At 53.8% G+C, this 22210-nt stretch overlaps 1 protein-coding gene and 1 long non-coding RNA gene across 2 annotated transcripts; both read right to left on the reverse strand.

The window, feature by feature from the left end:
- Positions 1 to 7989: 7989 nt before the first annotated feature.
- On the reverse strand, positions 7990 to 10420 carry LOC131275693 (ral guanine nucleotide dissociation stimulator-like). Its single transcript, XM_058286754.1, has 5 exons — positions 10339 to 10420; positions 9898 to 9930; positions 9441 to 9562; positions 9168 to 9259; positions 7990 to 8338 (listed from the first exon to the last, which is right to left on the reverse strand). The coding sequence occupies exons 1-4, from the start codon at positions 10369 to 10371 to the stop codon at positions 9211 to 9213; spliced, it is 237 nt and encodes a 78-aa protein (XP_058142737.1). The 5' UTR covers positions 10372 to 10420; the 3' UTR covers positions 7990 to 8338; positions 9168 to 9210.
- Positions 10421 to 10884: 464 nt separating this feature from the next.
- Positions 10885 to 12787, reverse strand: LOC139437453 (uncharacterized). Its single transcript, XR_011647255.1, has 3 exons — positions 12685 to 12787; positions 12119 to 12203; positions 10885 to 10957 (listed from the first exon to the last, which is right to left on the reverse strand). It is a non-coding gene; the product is annotated as an uncharacterized lncRNA (long non-coding RNA).
- Between the last annotated feature and the right edge of the window lie 9423 nt (positions 12788 to 22210).

Raw genomic sequence — 22210 nt, forward strand, 5'->3', positions numbered from 1 at the left:
CTTCAAGATGAGAATTTTTTCTTTATCCACACATTTTAAAAGCCATTAAGAAGGAATTTTAAATTCAAAGCAATGTCAAAATCCTTTATTTAATTGGCTTCCCCTCCAGGAAAGCCCTCAGAGCAAGGGGAATTTGGGTATGGGGTGGGGATGGGAGGAGCAGAAAAGGGCACCAGAGAAGGAGGCGCTGGGGGGGGAGGGGGAGTCGGGAGACCAGGAGGAAGGCGGGGCCGGGGGCCAGTGCCTGCCGCAGCGGGGAAGACCTGCTGGTAGACCCTCCCGCAGCGGGGAAGACCTGCTGGTAGACCCTCCCGCTCGCGGCCCGGGTCACGCGCCCCGCTGACGGCCTCTCGGTCGCCGCCGAGCGGCTCCCCCTGGAGGCCGCTGTCTGGGACCTCGCCTGGGGCGCGGCCTCAGGTCCTACGCGGGAGGCTGGAAGGCGCGGGAGAGCGAGGGTCGGGGAGGCCCCGCTGAGCTCCACCTCCCCAGGGCAGAATCCCCCAGGAGGCGGCTCTGGCCCCGGCGCGGCGCCTTCCCAGACGGGCTTCGGGAGCGGAGGAGGAGGAAGGACTGTTCTGTGCTTCACGCTCGGAAGTTTTCCTGGGAAAAGTGAAGGCGCGCAAGGTCTCCGTTGGGTCTTGAACCCGCCCTTCCTGGAGCCCACACCCCGCACGCTGGACTCGCCATCACTACTCTCCGGACACCGGCGTGGCGCGGAGGCAGGGGCCGCGGGAGCAGCCTGAGGCCCGCGACAATGACTGGCGTCTCCAGTGTGTGGAGCAGACCCGCCCGCCCGAGGCCGTACCCCACCCCGTCCTGTCCCCTCGCCCACCCCAGCCCACAGCCCGCGCAGCTCCAGGACGTCCGCGGAGCCCGCGGGTTGAAGGGAAGGCCCTGCGCCCAGGGGCCCCGCTCCCCCACCTTCTGGAAGCCCTTTCAGGTCCTCCTCAGCCCTCCAGCCGAAACCGGTGCGCAACGCCCGCTGTGTCCGCGGCACGTGGGGGCAGAGCCGCTTGCCTGTCCGCACGGCCTGAAGGCGGGCGGTTGCCCTGGCACCCAAGGTACCCCTCTAGGGTTAGCAGGGTTCCCAGCCACCCCCTTTCCTGGGGGCGTGGCTCTCATCCGTAGGAGGGCGGGGAAGCCCACCGGTCTCTGCGGAGGGAGGGTCGGTTAAAGGTTTTGAAAACTAGGAGATAGATTGGGCACGACTCTGTTATGTTCAGGAAAATCCACCCTATCTTCTTTGCCTTGGTAAAAACCAACTTCTGCTGGAGGTAGCACAGGGTAGTGCTTGGCCTTTGAAGTTGGAGGAACCATGTTCAAACATTTACTCGCTGCCTCACCGCCAGCAAGTTACTAAGTTCTAAGTCTGTGTCTTACTTGTAAGAGAAAAAGGCCCACTGGACTGGATTTTTTTGGTGCGAATAAATCCAAAGCTGCAATATTCTTTCCTAAATCTAGAATTTCTTGAGCACCTTGTGTGATGGGCACTCATGTAGGTCCCTGGAATACAGTACCTTATCTCATGGAGATCGACTCTAGTGGGGAGCTGGAGGGTAAACTGATATTGATGTCACACCAGATGATGATAAATTGCCATGAGAGACTTCTGGTGTCAGGCAAGATGGCAAGTCAAAGCACTGTGGTAGTGCTGAACCCCGGGGTCTTCCAGAAGAACCTGCCGTTCTGGGTCAAAGGGTAAATGCGATGGGCAGCTAATCCCCTCCCACATGGCCGAGAAGTGGGCTGCCCCTTGGATGATACCTCCAAGTAACTGAGGGTTACCCACCCCCATGCTTGAAGGTGAACTATAAATTCCCCTGGTTGGCAAGTGTGACTGGATGCTGCTGATCGTTGGGGTATGGGGATTTAAGTGGGGGAAGGGGGACTGCAGGGCCAGTGTTTTTCATCGGGGTGATTATTTTGCATCCAGGGGACAGCTGGCAATGTCTGTAAACATTTTTCATGGTGAAAACTGGGTAGGTACTGCTACTGGCATCTGGGGGTAGAACATCCTACATGCACAGGATAGCTCCGGCAACAGAGAATTACTTGGCCCAAAACATAAGTAGTGCTGCGGTTGAGAAACCCCACTCTAGGTGAAAGAAGAAAGGAGCATTGGACTGCATCCCCATAGGGATGGGATCAACTTGGGCCCCTGGAGGCCTAGAGGAAGTTCAGGTGAACAATGGACAGTGCATGAACCTGTTGGCTCTTGCACCCAGAGCTCAAGTTGCACTATCTGGGCTTTGGCCCAGTCATCAATGGAGACTTGATCCCCACGATCCCGTCAACCTGTACGCCAATTCTGCTGACATTGACTGTGTAGCAGGCAACATGGACCAACAACATGGGTGGCCGTATCTACCAGCATCATGTTCCAGCCATCAGTAAGGACAAGAAGGCCATGAGGGAGTAAGCAGGAGGCATGGGAGCCAGGGAGAGTGCTGCAGGGCTGCTGCTAGGGTTAGCCTGGGGGAGGCAGTGGGGAGACATTAGCAGAGGGGTAGGAGGGAGGATGCAAGCAATGAGTGAGATGGAGGCTCGGTGCAGGTGTGGTCTCCTCTGGGTACTGTCACTGCACTTTGACCAAAGGGAGCCCAAAGGGTGACATGAGCCCCCTTCTTTCACATTGGTGTGCACAAGATATATTAAATCTGCTCTCAGGAGCCCCCCAGACCTGCAGGAGACACCTTTCAGACACCAGTGCTTTTCTCCTGGCCCAGGACAAGACTGGGACCTGGCACATCCCTTTCTCTTGGGGAGGGTCACAGTTCTTTTTGATTTCATTTACCGAATGCCTTCCATTTCACCATTTCCCTCCCAGGACCCCTGTGCGACATTAGCCACAACCTGGGCTGTGGGGGACCAGCATTGGGCTCAGAAGAGGCTGCACTGAAAGGCCTCCCTGGAAGGAGAGAGGCCAGCTTTGTGCCTGGGAGACACCTGTGGTGTTCAGGGAGGGGGGGGATAACCCAGGATCTGTCACTCCATCTGGCTCTTGAAGTTACAGGAGGGATCCAGGGAATGATGTTCACAGTACTTGACCTGCCCAGGCAGGAGGCTGGTGCAGGGCCCAGGCTCAGTGCTCTGCCAGGTGTTAACCATTTAGCTCCTGATCATGGGGAATCCTGGGGAGGGCATGCAGGGGTAGCTCAGGACAGGGCCCATTCACCAGACAGGAAGCCCATGAGTAATTTAATTTGTGGTGAGTCTCTGTGCAAGGCTGGAGGTCATTAGCCTTGGTGGCAATCCCAGCCCCCGCCCCCATCATGCCCTTTCTTATGCGCTCCCCATGCAGGAAGAAAGGTTCACCCCCCCTCCCCCCATGCCCTTGACAGAGGCAAAGCACAAATTTTGGACAATGGACACAGCCCTCCCAGGGGATGCAAGCTTTAAAAGCTCTGGTCCTAACTCTCCTTGAGGACAAGTTGATAACAACACAACTGAGACTGTAAAATTGTGATCCCAAGATGGTGGACCTGGAACCCCACTGCCCCAGATATCACCTACACACAGGAAGGGGTGTGTGGGGTCTATAGGGGGCAGGAATAAGTTCCCTTGTCCTGGCACCAAAGCTCATGCCTGATGCCTCAGGCCCAAGCTGGGGAGGGGGACCCCCAGGTACCAGACACAGAGGCTGGGGCCTGCCAGGGATTTCCTGGGTTATGAAATTGCACAAGGAGTGGCAGGGAAGTGAGAAGACTAATTCCTAGGGATCAGTCATGCTTATGGCACAAGGCCCACTAGAGCCTTAAAAGCTGCATGTCAATTCCCCCAGACCCCTCATAAGGAAAAGGATTTCTGGTGCCAGCAATAAGGATCCAAAGCATGAAATCTAAGGTAAAGATTTGAACGTGGTGCCCTAGAGAGAAACTGAGGAGGCAGAGTCCTGGCAGCCCTTGGGCCGTGTATTAGTCAGCCAGAGGGGTGCTGATGCAAAATACCAGGAAATCTGCTGAGTATAAAGGGTATTTATTTGGGGTAGGAACTTACAGATACCAGGCCATGAAGCATGTTACTTCCCTCACCAAAGTCTATTTGGAGCAAGATGGCTGCCAATGTCTGCAAGGGTTCAGGCTTCCTGGGTTTTTACGTTCCTGGGGCTTGCTTTACTCTGGGTTCAAGGTTCGTTTCTTCTTGTTGCTGGCTTCTCTTTCCTCTGTGGGCTTACTTTTGGGGCTCCAGCTTAAGTCTTCAGCATCAAACTCCAACATCAAAATTCCAATATCAGAAACCCTGACATCAAAAGCTCCGACTCTGTCCTTTGCCATGCCTTTTATCTGTTAGCCCCCACCCACCAATAAGTGGAGACTCAACTCCCTAATGACCTGGCCCAGTCAAAGCCCTAATCATAACTCAGTCATGCCCAGGCACAGATCAGATTACCAGCATAATCCAATATTTCTTTTTGGAATTCATCAATTATATCAAACTGCTATAGGCCATGTGCTAATAATCTGTTCTGTTCCTTTCCATATTGCAAGCTTTGTTCTAATTTTTTCCCTCCATAGTGCTGATGTAAGTCTCTAAACCCCGTAGTCCTCATTGGGGGTCCCAGATTTCCAGGTGCATTGATATTGAAATGCACTTTTGCTCTGTGAGAGGGAATTTGTGTTTGCTTCAGTAAACCCAGAAAGGGTGGCTGGCTCTTTTCTCTTCTCCCATATAAAATACACTGATGACTCTGCATGATTTTTTTGTTTGAATGAACAATGTCAGAGCTTGCATCTCATTTCAATTAACACAGTAAATGAAAGAACCAAACCTGAACTCCCAGGCTCTAGTAGAAACAAGAACTTTAATAATAAATATGCACATCTAAGATTAACTATTTACACTAGAGAAATATTGTCTCTCCCAATTGGTGTGTGTATATATATTACTTTTCTTGCTGAGTCACACCAGGCAAGAGGGGTTCCAGTGGAGTCTGAGGATGTCCCAGGTTACCTGGCGAGTGAGGAAAGGGAAGGGAAGTGCCTGCCTGGCCCAGCCCACTGTTGCTGAGATCAGCCAAACTACTTGGCCAGGCAGCTGTGAGAAGGGGGACCCTGAGGCGGGTGGGCACGAGGGTTCAGTTAGAATGTCCCATTTCAGAATTTGGGACCCTTCTGCTTCATCCCCAGAAAGGCTGAGATAGCTTTGTTTTTGATCTTGGCATCCAAGGGCTTGGTCATCTTCATAAGAATAAAGTGAAGATTGGCCGAGGGATCCACAGTGCAATAAACATTCAAGCTGTTTGGGATCTCCCACACTGCAGAAAGGGGCAGAGTAGTGGTCAGCTGTGCTCCGGGGGACCACAGGACACCACACCCCTTTGTGCCCTCATGAGAGCAGGCTTTAGCTCAGGCCCTGAGTCTCCTAATCCAACTCCAAGACCGAAAAGGGGCCCTGTGAATACCCACCTGAAGGAAAGACTCTACAGAGGCACAGCTGAAAATGAAGGAATCTTGGTTCAAAAGTGACTCTGACTCACAACTGCCAACCTCAAAGGGAGCTGCCAAGAAGTCATCTACTCCCACACTCAATCCCCTGCAGGCTTCACTGTTCAGAATCTTGGACCTGAACTTGGCTTTCTGGAACCCAGTGCATGTCCCCTGAATCCAGCACTACCCAGGGCAGGACACCTGAGGCCCAGGCCTGGCCCTGGCCTCCTGAGCAGGGCTCCTGAAGGCCTCCACGACCATGCAGCACCTGACACTGAGCAAGTATTTATACCTTGATCCTGTTTTCCTGTCTTCCTGGCCTAGAGCCAGCTAGAAAGAAACACTGGGCTAGATTTTATACTCTGTCCTCAGTGATGTGGCTTCTCATCTCCTTTCTTAGCTTCTCTAATCCTCGAGCTTCCTGTCCTGTAGTGTGGGGTCTTCTGCCCTATTTCACACCTCACAGCTCCCATGTTTGATTTGAAAGATGAGAGGGCATTTAGAACCCACTTCTAGGAATGGTGGGGGTCATTTTAATTTGCATGGGCTATGGCTGGGAGAGGGGCATCACCTCAGTGACAAGAATAGAGTCAATCTTATTGTACATGTGTGGGCTATTTTCTCTCCCCTTTGGATGCTTGAGAAATTGATCTAAAGGGAGGGAGCTCAGGACACCTGGCTCTGGGATTGTGCTGTCCTTCTGGATTCTTTCCCTTTCCCAGTCTTAGGATTGCATTGGTTCCTTAGAGCATCCAAAAGGGATCAAGGAGATTTTGTCTAGTTTTCACCATCATAAATACATGGTCTGTAGCACATTTGATGCTTCTGTCCACCAGTCATGAGGCTTTTGATGCAGTCATGAGGAAGTCACCCCCTCTGTCCAGAGAGTGCACTTCAAGTTGAGTCACTCTGCTTGGCCATCTCTCCAATGGACCAAGGTGAAAAGCCCTTTATCTAGGTACCTCAACGATGTTAGCTTTGTACTTGGTTTCCCAAAGGCTTGGACATGTCCAGGGAAGGGTACATAAGAGGGAGATGGAGCAGGCAGGGAGAAGATGCTGTGGGTGGTGAGTAGTGTCTGGGGTGACTTGGTGTGTGGACAGGGTGCCTACCCACCCTGCTGTCAGGTTTACTGGGGCCAAGGAACTCAGGTCAATGGGCTGGGGACATGGTGCTCACACCTACCCCTTCCACCATCCCCTCTCCAACTTGGCCTCTGACTCACTTCGGTCCCCTATGATTTGCACCAGCTTGTAGTCCTCTGCCTTGTCCTCATGCAGGTTGTGTTTGTCTATGGCCTTGCGGATCATGACTGGAACCTTATCTAGGCTGGTCACCTGGGTGGGTCAAGGGGCAGGGTCTCAGGGTATGGGTTCAGGAGCCGACTCCCTGAGAGTGCAGCTGCCTGAGACCCTGTGGAGTCATTAGTGGTCAGGGCTGTGTCTAGAGCGTCCTCGCTGTCTTCTTCTGCTCCCCAGGGAGAGTTCCATGGAATGAGGGGGGCTTTTCCAATCATTCCTTAGCCCATCTCCTATAAGAACCTACACCTCTGTCTTGAGGTTGTTTCCCAGGGTGGGTACAAACCTCTGCCTTGTAGGCTGAACCCTAGGTCATTGGTCTCCACAAGTGTTATGGGCTCCCAGGGCCCTGGGGACAGAGGGTGACCATGCAGCAGAGGGCGCAGACTGGGGAGTGAAAACTGGGTCTCTCTCTGACACCTCCTGCCTCCAATCATGGGAGACAGCTTGTCCTCATGGAATTCTGCTGTCCAGACCCTGCCCCTCCGGGACACCTTCAGGTAGCAGTGGCACCTCAAGGCAGAACACAGGACATCTACTCCAAGCCCAGATGTCAATGAGGAGTGGGGGCTGGATGACAACCCATGGCACATCAGGACTGCCCTGGGTTCCAGGATGCAGCCATTGTCAACAAGGTCCAGGCCTTTCTGGCTTTGAACACTAGGGCGAGGGCACAGGCAAGGCTCAGGCTAAGGGTCAAACAAGTGACACCTTAGTACAACCATATGTGAAATGACAGCACTGCCAGCCTCTGTGCAGTGCGGGCTGGGGTGGCTCCCTCTGCACATCCCATCCAGGATGTGGCCCCTGCTCATGCCTTCACAGCAACTACCCAGGACCACCCCTGTCCTCCCCTCTGGGTCACAGCAGCAGCCCCTCACTGGTCAGTGTCTCTACAGAATGGCCCAACCTCCACTTTGAGGCCAAAGTTCCCCAGCTGTCCCTGTTCTGCTCTGACCCTGCTGTGGCTCTTGTTTCCCCACTTGAGAAAGTCTAGTTTGTCCAGCAGTGCCTGATGTGACCCAGCTCCTAACACCTCTCTGACCTCAGCTCTTCCCCTTGACCCCTGCTCTTTCAGCCCTGGCCTCCTGGCTGTTCCTCGGTCCAGCCAAGCGCACACCTTCCTTAGCGCCTGGCAGGCTGTCCTCTCCTTCCTCCTCTCTGGGGGAAGCTTCAGCATGCTCTTCCCAGGCCATCATCACTCAGCGTGCCAGCCTCAACCCCTCCATCCCCCATCCTGACACTGACTGCCACTAAACACACGCTCTTCTTGCTCCTGTAGTTGGCTGTCCTTCCCCACCCATAAAGAAATTTATTCCAGGATGGCAGGGAAGGAACATGTTGTTCCTTATGTGTCTACTGCCTGAAATCTGAGGGGCCAGGGGGCGTCTCCCACCAAGCTCACCAGGATGCTTTTGTACACAGTGCCATTGTCCTCATCCAGGCTGTAGCAGTCGCCCACCTGCTGGTTATAAAGCGGCCGTGAGCCACAGGGCACGTTGCTCATTCCGGTGGCCCTGGATTTGATGGAGGAGGAGGACGAGGATGTTCCTCCAGATGCTGATGTTACAATGGAACAGTTCTGTGTCGATGTTGAGGTGGACTCCTCAAACTCTGGGGACAACAAGATCAGAAGGCCTGGAGCCTTAGGGAAACCCAGACCTGCTCTAAAAGCCCCAGAAGGCTCTAAAACAGGGATTTTTAACCAGGTGTCTGTGAGTTTAAATAATTTTAATTAATTTTGAATAATCCTAAAATTTAATTGAAAGACATGCTGATTTTGAATGTCATAAAACTAATTGCTGCTATGTTCTTAGAAGGGGTTTTAACCTGACTGGCAATGGGGTCTGTGGAACAAAAAATGTTAAGAACTCTCTAAAAGTTCTATAGAAGTCAAACATCCTTAACCCCTTTGCTTCCAGTCGCCTTCATTTCCTGGCCATGTTGGGCCTCTGAGACATGGTCCAGGTGGATTTCCAGAGCAGACCTTGAGGAGCTGGCCTTGCATTTGGGGGGTGAGTCAACTGCATCCCTGAGGCTGAGGTCAAGGGCACCCTGGAGCTGGACACTGGAGTGGAAGGTGCTGCTACCACTGGGCTCAGAGTTGGGGGCCTGGAGGCTTCATGGATGGATCATCTCAACTTGGGGTCCTCACGTGGGATGCAACCAACCCCTGCCCTGCTACGACTGTACCCTGCTAAGTGTTTGGTCCATGAGTAGTAGCCAGTGGACTCGGACTGCCTGAGAGATGGGGCAGCATCACCTCATTTCACAGATGAGGAAACAGGTCCAAAATGGGGTGACTCACCACATTTGCAGGGTTGTTCAGGAGTGGAGAAGGGATCCCAGCAATAAACTGTCAGGCTCCAAATCCCACACTTAGCTTGAGGCTCCCCTGAGCCCCAAACCAGCCCACACTTGCCACCCTGGATGGGGAACTCACGCTTCACTCCAAGGCCTTCTGGGAAGTGATCAGTCTTTAAGCTCTAACTGGCTGCCTGGGGTGGGGGCTCCCTTTCACAAGACAGGCGGTAGCTGCAGGACAGAGTGGTGGCTGTGAGGCTTCTGGGAGCCACACCTCAGTCCTCCTTCCCAGTGTATGCACAGCAGCGGCATTTGTGTGCCCCAGCTCTCTTCAGGGAATAGGTCCTATGCTGACCCAGGAGCCACCAGGGCAATCCTGCCATACCATGGCCTGAGTCTATCCTGGCCTCACCTGTCAGCCTCGCTGAGCTGCTCCATGGCCCCAAACCAGGCTGCAAATGGCTCACTGGGCACAAGGGTGTCAAAGCAGCAGCCTGCCTGGAGCTGCTGGAGCTCAGCAATCATCTGGTATTCCTGGGGCCAAAAGAAAGAAGTGGTGCCACTGAGGCCTGTGTGGGCTTGCTGAGTGGGAGGGGGCCAGGGGCTGATTTGGCTCCTGTGGGTCCCCTCACTCCTCCATTCCCACCCAGGCTTACCTGCTCTCAGGGCTGACTTCACACAACTCATCCTCCACGAAGTTGTCCTTCATCCCACGTATAACCCCCACCCTCCAGAAAAGGCTGTCTTTTCTCCTAAAACTCTTCCTGTCTACCTAAGCGGTCATGGGTGTCCTACCCAGGAGGGTCTCTGTTTTTCTCCTCCTCACCCCAGCCCAGACATTGTCACAAACGATGGCCACAGCTGCTCACCTTCCTTTTTTTCTCAAAATTGACCATCATTCCCTGGAAGACAAAGAGTTTGCATCCATCATAAAAGGGCCCGCAGCCATTGCCATCCCCATTGCCCTGAGTTCCTGTCATGCTGCACCACTGGAGGGTCAACATGTGTGGGGCAGTCCAGCCCAGGGATGGATCCAGGCAGGCTTCTGGGCACCAGGAGTGGGGACTGGGAGTGGAGACAGAGAGACCTTCCAGTCCCAGGCTCTGAGGACCATGGGGAGATGGACATTTTTACCAGGCCCTGGTTACTCATCTGTAAGAAACCCATGGCACCCCAGCTCCCAGTGCTGCTGGGAGGCTCCCAGAAGGTGTGGTGTGCCCACTGCTGAGAGCGCTGTGCTCAGGGAGGGCCTCTCATCCCAGGCCTCATGGTCCCTTTCCCACCCTGCCCCAGCCCCCAGGCTCACTCACATCCAGATATTCCTTCATGGCACAGTCCATCATCACAAATTTTGTGAGGAATGTCCCAAGGTATGGGACAGTGTCCTGGATGACACCCTATGGCATTAGGAGGGGGTGGGGTGGGGATGAGCACAGATTCTCAGGTGTCCCCAAGACCTTCCCTGAAATCTCCTCAGCCTCAGGCTCAGGGACCACCCAGCCTTCCAATGGGACAGCACAGGACACTGAACTGTCACCCCTAATTTCCCCTCCCCAACCTCCAAGGACCCCAAACTCCCTTGCAGTCACCTCTCATCAGTGCCTTTTCTTTCATCAAGATGTTTACCCTCCTCCCCCACCCCATCCACCCAGAGTTGTCTATTCCCAGCTCTTGCTGTGACTGGCGGCAAATAGTTCCCCCAGGATCCCCATGGCTCCTGGCCCTAAAGGTTCCAGTGGGGGTGCACTGAAGGGAGGCTTTCCAGGCTATGTGGCCCAGGAGGGATGGGTTTGAGGAGGTCCCCATCCTGACTTGGAAGCCACCTGGCCTGACCCTCCCAGCCTCAGGCACACTCACCCTCTCCTGCTGCTGCTGCTTCTGGGTCCTCTTGGGGTTCATCTTCAGGGTAGATAACTTAAAGATCCCCTTCTGCCAAGGTTGAGGACGAGGTCAGTGAGGCTCTCCACCTCTCACCCATTGTCCCTGGTTCCTTGGGTGATTTGTACCACATGGGCAGGTACAAATCTGCCACCATCACTTCCTGATATCCCTGCATAACCTTGTGCAAGAGGGCTGGGCTCCTGAGCCTGATTGTTCATCTGTGACTTGATGACAAAGACCTAACCCCCCTCATTGGATCCAGAGCTCTCAGTGATGCATGCTAGCAGCACAGATGCTCTGAACATCATGCTTTCCTCCTCAAAGTCGTGGGAATGCTCAGCCTCATTCTTTTTCTCCCTTTAACCTTGACACCTCACTGTGAAGGTGAGCCCCACTGGATGGTCATACCTCCATTCCATGTGAGGACACAGAGATCCAAGAGTGTATCGACTTGTACCTATTCACTCAGGGTGTTGGAGGACAGCCTTCTCCCTCTCAGATGGAGGCCTCTTCTGAAATATCACCCCACTACCCACTGTGTGTGTGAGGGGCCTCATATCGTCCCAGCCATGGAGCTTGAGGATGGGGTGTCTCTGGAGGCCTAGCTGAGTACCTCCTTTAACCCCATCCCACTTTAGTGGAGACCCCAAAGTCTGCCCAAAGTCTAACCAAAGTTGATCCCCAGGATCAACTCAGGATATCCAAAGTTGATCCTCAAGGTCAACTCAGAATATTCTGTCTGAAGCAAGTCCCTGCATCCACTCAGGAATGGTCTCCCAGATGCCAGGTCTGACTGTCCAGGTAGAGTGGGGGCCACCTGGAGCACTGCACATTAATGTTTTGCTTCTTCTTTTATGTTGAAGCTTCTAGTTATGGTCAGGAAGGACCTGACATGTTTTCCTGTCTTCCAAATATTTCTCATGGTCTTCTGGCACACACATCATTGCCAACGTGGCACTGTTATGAGACTGTCCCCCATGGATAGACACTTCTCATCCTGCCAGTTCACCATCTCCTCCTGAATCATCACAGCCACCTCCACCACATCTGAGAACCACAGCCTACTGTTCTATAACTGCCCCCCACCACCTGCCCATGAACTAAACATATCTATCTTCCACACAAGAACAGATAGAATTTTCCAACGAAACTTTCAGTGAGAAACTAAGAAAACCACATCCCACTCAGAAACCCCGGCCTCCTCTTTACCTTGATGAGCCGCTCCTTGCTCTGTGAGTAGTTGTTGTCATTTGGGGACATCTCAGACAGCTTCTGAAATAGGTGGAAGCTGTCCCTGGGGGAGAGCAAGAAGGGAGAAGAAAGGTGGGAGTGAGTGGGAGGATGTAGGGGCTATTCCACTTTATTTTAGCCACCTAGGACTTGGACGGCCTGGATGGGTGATGCTGAAACTAGGTAGCTCTGAGTGCTGCAGGATATCATAGGACTTGGGTCTGAGCTCTCATGTGGACACAATGGGGATCCCAATTCCCATTTCATGAGCAGCTGGTTTTCACACATGTGGATTTCAATTGGACAGAGTATTGCTGAGAAGCAAACACTTCACATGCTCCCATTTTACTCGACTCTGTATCTGACAGAGGAAGGAACCAGTGCTGAGGTAAAAAGCTGACCTCAGGTCATGTGGGGACCTAGAGCACGACACTGCCAGGCCCCTGCTCAGGAGCTGCTGCCTCCCAGGCTCCCTGAATGGCAATGCCCAGCCCCCACAGGGTCCCTGGTCCACCCTGGTGCTTCCTGGGGTGAGGCCTGCCCACCTGGAAACTTCCTGCCATGTCTTCTTCAGACGGTGAATCGAATGACTCTGAAGAGCAGAGATGACAGCATAGAATGAGGAAAAGTTCCTAAGGATTCTGCACTCCTGGGAAGAGAGAAAGAATGAGCCATAAAGTGGGGTTTAGTACCCCCCTGCTCCAGCTCCAGCCCCATCAGCTGATTTCTCCACTCTTGGATTAGATAGGCACAGAGAAATCCCCTGAGGGACAGCTCTGGGCCCAGTGTGCGACACCAACACTCAATCCAAGGTAGTAGTCTGGGTGGGAAGTGAGGAGAGTGCAGGGCTGTGCTACAGCCAGGGAGGGCCTGTGGTCCTGAGAGCTCATAAGACAAAGAGGGGTTCTAGGATCCCAGAAAGGGCCCCTAAGAGTACCTTGGCCACCTCGATCCAGTGCTCCACCACCCTGGCCCTGTCCGGGGCCTTCATGTTCCAGTCCCCGAGGCAGGTGGTGATGACGCAGTTGGTCACATAGTTGAACTGGGTGATGGTGGCGCGGATGGTGGGTGCCAGGTGCTCCTTGCCCTTCTTGTTACACTGGGACCAGATGGAGCCCAGGCAGTGATAGGGCACCACCTTCTTGAACAGCTCCTGGAGAGAGGGGATGTCAGCAGGCCCCACCCTACCCAGCTCAGACTCTGCAGGCCCTTAGGACCCAGGCCAGTGTCCAGTGGTCTCAGCTGGAGCTCAGCAGCCTGAGGACAGGGTGTGTTCTCTGCCCCTTAAGGGGACCTAGCACTCAAGTGACTGAGGGCTCAGGGCTAGTGGGGGAAAAGAGCGCTGCATTTTCAAGTCCACCTCACAACCCCAGCACCTGGGGGCCTCATGCCTCCAGAGGTCCAAGCAGCACCGTCACCCCTCCTGATAGTGTCTCCTGTCCCCTTTACAGTCAGGTGCACAGTCCCTGTGGGGACCAGAGGCCTTGGGTGCCGGCCAAAGGATCAGTGCACATCAGGGTCTCATTAGTGTCAATGCTGTGGAGACCCCAGTCAGAGTGGGCCACCCTGGAGCTGGCTGTACCTTAGTGAGTTGCCTTGAACCCCCCAAAGCCTACACCCCCAAGCCTTCCTATTTCTTTGCTCTCATGTGGTCCTCATAGTCAGTACATGTGGCAGGTAAGGCCAGTGTCCTATATCTACCCTCCAGAGAAGTAGTGTGGGCTTGGGGATTAATCCATTTGCCCAGGTTACACTGCTGGGGGGGAGCCAGTGTTTAGACCCAGATCATAAGATTCTGGATCAGGGGATGGTAAGGACTGGGCTGCAGTTCCTGGGAGGAAGATCCACCCAGCTCCACCCTGCTGAGCCCAGCTGCTCACCGCATCCCTTCGAGTGAGCTGCTCTGCCACCAGCTCAGGAGGGAAGGTCAGGAGGTCAGCCTTCCTACTCAGTCTGTGCTCTGAGCTCTCAGGCCAGGTGCAGGAAGGCTCTGGTTGTGCGGCCCACCCTGGTGCTGGTTTCAGCACTGGCAGTGGCTCTGGTGGTGGTGCCACACTTGTCTCACCCTCGAGAGTCAGTGCTGCTGAAGGTGGGTTAAGAGGCGGTAGCTCCACAATGGGCACTGGTGTGAACTGTGCAGGTGGCACTGGAGGTAGTGGTGCGATGGCCTCCAGCTCAGGAACTGGAGATAACGATGGTGATGCGGCTTCCTCCAGTCTGGGTGTAGGTGCTACACCTGGGGCTGGAGCCGTCTTGACCATCCGCACTGTGTGGGTCTCCTCCCTCATGGGCGCCGAGTCATTCTTCCTCTGGCATGGGACAGGGAGGCAATTGTGGTCAGAAGCTGAACCATGGACCCCAAGGTGGGGCTGGAGCTGAGGGCAGACCTGCTGCACCCAAGCCCTCAGCGACTGGAGTCAGAGGGGGACGTGTGTGCCTCTAGCAGAGAAAGGTCCCCGGCCTTCAAATTGAATTTGAGGTTAGGGAATAATAGAGAGATGAGACCAGACCCTGGCAAAGGGCAGAAGCCTGTGGTGTCCCTGGGGGAGAAAGACCCCTGCAGGGCTGAGGATCTGAACACACACCTTTGGAAACAGCAGACCCACATGGTCAGTAATGATTTTTGGGACTCCACTGGTCTTGGGGACAAAACCACAAGGTGATGCTTTTTGCCACTCTGACCCCAGATCAGGTAAAAGAAGGAAAATAAAAAGAGCCAATTCTAGGCAGGGTGCAGGGAGGCTCCTACCCACAGACAGCTGGAGGGAGGAAATGCTCCAGCCTTAGGGAAGTTATGTGGCCCTTGCTGTGGAAAGGGATGTCTGTCTGTCCTCTGCCCAGCCATCCCTTTCCTGGGAGCTTCTACCAGGGGCAGGGGGGATCAGAGCCTTGTGGCCCATGGGAGGTGCTCAGCGCAGCAGTGCTGAAAGGGCCACAGGAAAGGACTGTTCGAGGTCCATGGCACTGAAGGCAGAACGGCTGCGCTAAGCTACCTTCCTTCTTGAATATTGGGCAGCTGAGGCAGGCCTCAGCTCCTGGCCTGGGCAGGTTAAGGTGATGGATTTTGGAGATGGCAAGAACCCATGTAAGTGAGAGGAGCTGTGTGACTTGGAGCAGGTGAGGAAGGACAGTCCCCAGGGCTGCTGCCTGGGGGACTGGGGCCAGGGAGTGAACAGAGGTACAGCAGCAAAACGCAAATGTGTCTGAAGTGAGGCCACCCTTCAGCCTGCCCGGAAGGGAAATCCATGCAAAGCAAAATGCAAATGTGTCTGAAGTGAGGCCACTCTTCAGCCTGCCCTGAAGGGAAATCCATGCAAGGCAAAATGCAAATGTGTCTGAAGTGAGGCCACCCTTCAGCCTGCCCTGAAGGGAAATCCGTGCAAGAGACTGCTCTCTGATATTCCTATAACACTGGAAGTGCCCTGCCCCCTGGTCTGAGGAATGCCCCTGTGGTGGGTGATTGGGGGTGACCCAGGTTCCTGGAGAAGAGGGATCTTGGGCCACTCAGGCATGAAAGCCTTGGGAGAGAGAGCAGTAAAGTGGCCAGGGAGGGATACATATCCTGGGGTGCTCTCCCTGGTTTTGAGGCCCCCATCGGCATCCACTCCCACCTGGAACAAGCGCTGGCCCTGGCCAGGGCCCTAATGGACCTGCACCTTCTGTAGAGAGACAGTATAGACAAGTCCCTCCTCCAGCTCCTTGCCAACCACCTGCCTGGAGCTCTGTGAACACAGTGCCCGGCAGCCGGGTCAAGACCATCAGCAAGTGGCCTGCCCTACTCCTCAGGGGAAGCAGCACCTCTTTTGGGCAGGGATCCAGTTCAGGACCAGATGGGTGTCTGCTTTCCACTCCAGCTCCATTGGAGAGGAGATGACAGCTTGGGGGCTCAGCATTAACATGGCACATGTGGGGGTCACCCCCAGATGCCGTGACCTGGCAGGTAACAGGGCAGCACCTCCTGGGTCCCATACCCCAGTGGCCTACTCCTTCCCAGGGTGATCCCCTGCTCATGCCTCCCTCACCCTGAGAGGTGGAAGGGATGTGGGGCCCTCCCAGCAGGAGCTCAGAAGTGACATGTGCTGAACTGGTGCCCTGGGCCACCCCACGTTACCTTTGGGTACCTCCTGGCTGATGGCCAGGAACTTTGAGGCTGAGGCCTGAGCCAAAGTTGAAAGCGATGGAAAGGCGACTCATTTCTGGTTTGGTTGAGGCTGGAGCCTCGGGATATAGGACAACAGCAGGGAAACATTGTGCTCTCTTGAGCGTCTCCTGCCAAGTGAGCTGGAAAGGGGGCTGCCTTTGGAATCTGGGTGCCTGGTTACCAGGGTTCCAAGTTCAGTTGGGGTCTGTCACCAAAGAAGTGAGGTCACCTCCTTAGGTTTCCTTACTCAGTCCCTTCAATGATAAGAGGCCCGCAAAGCCCTCTGCAAGGCTGTCTACCCTCCTCACCTAGGTCTCTTGCCAACTGGGCACAGTTCTACCAACTTGTCCCTCCCCACATCTACCTGGGAAGGCCCATGCACATCTCTCAGCCCCAGCTATGAGGACACCCAAATGAGTTCAGATCTGCCTACTCTTTCTTTTCACTTTGTGACCCCAGCCTAGTCCCTGAGGCCTCCCCAGTCTCCTCATGACACTGTGGGATTCATTCCAGGCTCTGCTTCCTGGGGATATCATCCAGTCCATGTGGGGTGAACACCGCATACCCATAGTCTTGTTTCACACATAGCTAATACACATAGACATGGAATAAACAGGAGGGGATGGACATAACATTGATACAACTCAAAACGGGCTGGGTAGGGCAGTGTTATCTTCAGAAGCTCACTTTCACCCCTGGACTGCTGTCTCAGGCTGTACTGTGATGAGATTGAAATGAGATGAAACTCAGGCATTGTTGCTGGGCCACAAATCCTCCCAGAGGCTTCCCATTGTATTTAGGGTCAGAGGCAGGTGCCCCCTCTCACCTCTGTGGTGACTGCCTGTGCCCTGGTTCCCTGCCATCTCTGCTTCCAGGTACAAGCAGCCCCATAAGCCCCCCTTGGAGTGAGTCCTGGCCTAGGGACTCACTGCTAAACAAAATATGACTGAATGTTGGACACCCTTCCTAAGACTCACATCAAACACTTTTCTGTCTCCATGACTCTCTCTTGTAAGTGAACTCCCCCTCTCTCTATCTCCCATCCCAATATGAATCCTGAAGATCAACACAGCAGAGCTGGGAAGCAGCTCCTTCCCCCAGCTGAGCTCAGCTGAGGCTCTGCCCTCAGCTGCGCGGTCCCAACCTCCTCTCTGGTCACAGTCCCTCTGCCTCAGACTCCTCCCCTGCTGTGCCTTCTCCCAGGGGCCCTCTTCCCACACGTGTGCAGGGCTGGCTCCTCTTTTCTATCTGGTCACAGTGCAAGAGCTGCCTCAATGTGTCCTTCCAGGCCCCCCCACCTGGTGGTCCCTAGCCCGCCGTGCAGCACCCTGCTTAGCTTTCTCTATAGTGCTTTTTCCTTTCTTATGCTTGTGTTTGCTTTCATGCTTTTGTCCACTTCCCTTCCAGAATGTGAGTAGTTGATGGGTAGGGCCCTCTATACCCAGGTCTGACACAGAACTTGGAGCAGGGTGAGTACTTGGGGAAATGTTGCTGAATGAATAACTGAGGTGATCTTGGAGGCCCTTTAGCAGCCTCTGCCCACATCAGAATGTGGAGATGGGTGCTAATTATGGGAGGTGCATATTGAATCTGAGGCAGGTGGATGGCCATAAAGACCTCTGGATGCCTCTTCCCAGTGTCCGGGGGCTGCAGCATGCACAGTGGGCACAGCTGGTGACATGACAGCCCCACCCCTGCTGGCCAGCATTAGTGCTGCTGCTCCTGGCAGGGCATACACAACAGGGATCACACACTTTGAGTTTCCTCAAGGCAGCTGTCCAGGGCCCCAAAAGAGCAGAGGCTTATCGAAGGAGCACCAAGGAGAATGGACAGTTGCCTACATCTGTGGAATTCCTGTGCTCACCCATTCTAAACACCCCAATAAATACAGGAGACTGAGTTCTCTCTCCTGGAGCCCCTTCCACTCTAGGGAGGGGCTCATCCCAGTTCCAGGCACCCAGAGGCCCTCTGACCCCAGGCCTGGTAATTCACAGTCATCCTGTATCTGTCACCACCCTTGCAACTTGGGGATCCCTTTGCACATCAGCTTGTCATGTTTCCCCATCCAGATGTATGAAACTGTGGTGACAGGAGTGGGTGCCACTCCCCACAGCAGAGCTGCCTTCAGCATGTTCCTCAGTTCCTCCAGCTGAGCCCCATGGTGTCCTCTCCTCCTCTGACCCCAGCCCCATGGTCCACACCTTTGATGTCATGTGTGTGCTGGGCCCATGCTGGGATGCCAAAAGGAAAATTGTCTCATAAGGGAAGTCAGAGCAGTGGACCCAAGCTGGAGGGGCCCTTATTCTCCCAGCAAGTGAAGGGGGCACTGTGGCACTGCAGCCTAGAAAGAAGTTGCCCTAAGTTACCCTTGGTGCTCTGCAACCTCAGAGGCCCTGGGCCATTCTGTGTGCCTCAGAGCCTCAGTATCCACATGGTACCTGGCTGGTTGGATGTGGAAGTGCATAAGCTTGTGCTCACACAGGACATGGAGACAGGCCCCCTCAAGGGGCAGACCTGGAGGTGAGCAGAGACCTCTGTCTGTGCAGGGAAAAAGGAAGGTGAGTCTTCCAGATCCTTCTGCTTTCTGCCTCCTCCTGTCCCCAGTGTGAGAATCTGGGGCCCCTGAAGTCCAGGATGTCTCTAGCAGAGGCCAGGAGGCTGAGAGGGGCAGGAGGGAGTTCAGGCTGGGGGCACACTAGACCACCAGGGCTGAAAGTGGGGGACATGCCCTGTTGCTAAGGAGCCACTCCTGGGCCCCCCTGACTTTACCCCACATTGATGGGTGAGCAGGCAGCACCAGCATCAAGTCCTCCAGCTCTAGGAGAGCAAGCCCAGCCTCCAACACGGGCTCACGTGCACTGCTCTCACCCATTCCTCTTCCTGACTGGGGCCTTGTCCCCTGGCACGTTCACTGGAACAGAACAACTCCTGAGCCCAAGTTCCTTGCAAGCCTTCAGCTTGCCTGCTTCAACCCCCAGCACATGCTCCAGAGTTGGAAATCTCTGGCTTTCTCTGATGCTCAATAAAATGAGCATCTGGGATCCTGGCAGAGGGCAATGTCATGCTCTAGATGTGGGTTTCTACTTGGACACTTTGACCCCAAAGTTCATGCTTTACAGAGGAGCCCAAGAATGTGACAGGGAATAGCCATGCGTTCAGGGGGCTCTTGGCATGGCCTTGGCCTGGTTAAGGCAGAAGGAGGTTCCCATGAAGCTGGAACACAGGGCGGGGGAGCACACTGGGGAGGGCTCCTTGGCCACAGCACCCAGAATGGAAAGAGCTGGTGGGAGCTGTGGAGGTACAAGCATGTACCCAGCCCAGACCTAGATCCCTGAGCGTAAGTCATGGATGAGGAGGCCTGCCTCAGGTTCCTACTTTGACTTTGAGTACTCTGGGTTCTACAGTGGCCTCCCTGGCTTGACAGTGTTGCCCATGAGTCCCAGGCCTAAGAGTCAAGCAGCTGTGTTCAGGAAGGACAGTGCCCAGAGAGGCTTCTTGTCTTCTTGTTCTTGAATCTTACCAGTGGCTCAAAGGCATCCAGTGACCAGCCTGATTAACTACAGCTCAGAGGCAGTTCTAGGAATGCCTTTTAATGTTTTCTTTCTGCTGCCTCACAGTCATGCAATCACTCAACAAACCTATATGGAGTGCCTTTGGGGGTCTGGAGGCATGGGAGAGGCTGTTCTTGACTCTCATTGGCCTGCTATAGTGGGCAGCTGGGGAGGGGTAGAGTTGGACCTAACAACATTGGAAATGCTGACAGAGAGAGAGGAGAAGGTGTTATGGGAACATGGAAAGCACCCACTCTGGAGGGGGCACATCAATGTAGGGTCCTGGAGGAGTTGGCAGCAGAGTGAGTCACTGGGAAGTGTGCAGGTGGTGGGACAGGCATGAGGGAAGAGCAGCCTGACTGGTGGGCAGTGTGAGCATGAGTGTGCTGGGCCAGGCCCATAAGCACATGTTTGTTTGCCAAAGGGCTGCCGATGCAGAGTACCAGAAATGGGTTGTTATTAGGGGATGTATTTGGAGTAAAAGCTTATGAGACCACAAAAAGTCCAATTTGAGTCCCCATAAAAGGAGCTTTCTCACCAAAGGCAACTGCACCAGAGTGACACACATGGCCACTGATCTCTGCTGAGGTCTGTTCCTTTCTGCAGCTATAGGCAAACAGCACATAGGGCTTGTCTCTTGCTGGTCCTCCCACCCAGTCTCGCATGGCAGGAGTTCTCCTCCTGTCTGTCTCTCTGTGCTTCCATTTATATCAGATTAAGCAAGGGGGTGGAGAGTCAACCTGACTCAGGCCTCATTGATGTAGCCAATCAAAAGACCTGATCAATCTTATCAAGTAATCTAATCAAAGGATACCCAACTGAATTTAGTGCAATCAAAGGGTATCACACTCTCAGGAAGAGATCATTTTAAAAATATAATTGTTCTTCATTCGGGATTCATAAAGAAATTCCAAACTGCTGTACTATGAGTGATGTCAGACTGTAATAAGATGGGAGGAGGCCCTTGACCATGAAGGGAGGACCTGAAGATTAAGATGCAGTGGCCCAAGATGAGTGTGGCTGCAGGCATCTCTACATGTCATTCATTGGGGTGGTACCTCCTAATGTTAAAGCTTCAGTGCCCACAAGACTTTAATCTCTCCTGACACCTGTATTTACAGAAACTTCAGAACTGACACTCTGGGGTAGGGCTAAGGTGTCCCTGCCTGGATACTGCCTCAAAGCCACTGGTTGGCATAAGTCACAGAACATTATGGGCTTACATGTTTGGAGGTTTGAAATCCAAAATCAAAGTATTGGCAGGGTTTGTTTTCTCCCAGAGTTTGTAATATTCTCTTATGATTTATATTTGCACTTCTCTCTCCATTACTTGAGAAACTTGGTTTGTCTGTCTCTTTCTCTCTTTCTCTCTCTCCCTCTTTGGTTTCTTTTGGGTCCTGGCCTAACTGACTCAGTTAGAAGGAAGGGTCTGCCTGGGGAGGGAGAGGTTCGCATTGGGCGAGGTGCCCAGTGGGCTTCATGGTTGCCCCATGTGTGTGCAAGAGGGGGTCATGGAGGTGCTCAAGGTCAGAGGAGCTGGACTCAAGAGCATCTGAGTGACCCACCCTGACTCTACCATTCCATGGCCAGGGGTGGAGGAGGGTGCTGTGCATCACAGGCAGACAGGGTGCAGCTCAGCCATGGCATGTCAAGTTCACATAGTGCAATATGTCTCTCTTCCTCCTCCTCCCTCTTCAGCCTCCTTCCTCCCTCTCTCCCTTCCTTCCTCCTGTTGTCCTGTCCTTCTGCCCTTTTCCACTCATTCACTCAGCAGGCACTTGACTTTGCTGTGTACCAAGTCTCAGGGCAGAAGCCAGGGTGGACATGAGGCAGGAAGTGGGGGTCAAAGCTGAATAAAACTTGTTTCTTCATGTTGAAAATCCCACAGCCTAGAAGACTCAGCATGCAGCAGAAGGGGTCAGAGCTAGAGAGCGCTGCAGGCATCTGGAGGATGAGGGCAGCAGTCCCTTCTGTGTGTGGGGGTGGACAGGGGCCATGACCTGGGGACCCAGGGAATGAGGGTCAGGTGGCTGCCACAGTCCAGGGTGGGAGCTGAAGTTCCCACGTGCCCTGACCTGCATCTGAGCAGGCCCTGGGGTTGAGGAGTGCCACAGTGATGAGACAGATGCCCTGAAGGTGACCCTGCAGCAGAGGCCACCAGGGCTAGAGGAGCCAGAGCCCCCATCTGATAGTAGCTGTTTACACAGAGCTACTTACACTTCCAGGGGGTTGTAAGGGTAACTTAGTGGGTTGAAACAGAAGAACAATGAATGGAATCAGTAGCCAACCTATCAATTGAAAAATTAATTTAGTTCTGACAGGAAGATTTCTTCTTATTTCAGTTACATTAGTAAGCACAATAAATGTGAAATAACAAAA

This window comes from Dasypus novemcinctus, chromosome 23, assembly GCF_030445035.2.
Source record: "Dasypus novemcinctus isolate mDasNov1 chromosome 23, mDasNov1.1.hap2, whole genome shotgun sequence".
NCBI lineage: Eukaryota > Metazoa > Chordata > Mammalia > Cingulata > Dasypodidae > Dasypus > Dasypus novemcinctus.

Bases quoted from the DNA above. Each gene is read 5' to 3' on its own strand.
- LOC131275693 (XM_058286754.1), bottom strand. From the start codon at position 10,371: ATGATGGACTGTGCCATGAAGGAATATCTGGAT. The intron at 9,563-9,897 runs GTGAGCAGCTGT...TTTTGGCCCCAG, and splicing joins ATTTTGAGAAAAAAAGGAAG to GAATACCAGATGATTGCTGA. The intron at 9,260-9,440 runs GTGAGGCCAGGA...TCTGTCCTGCAG, and splicing joins CAGCTCAGCGAGGCTGACAG to CTACCGCCTGTCTTGTGAAA.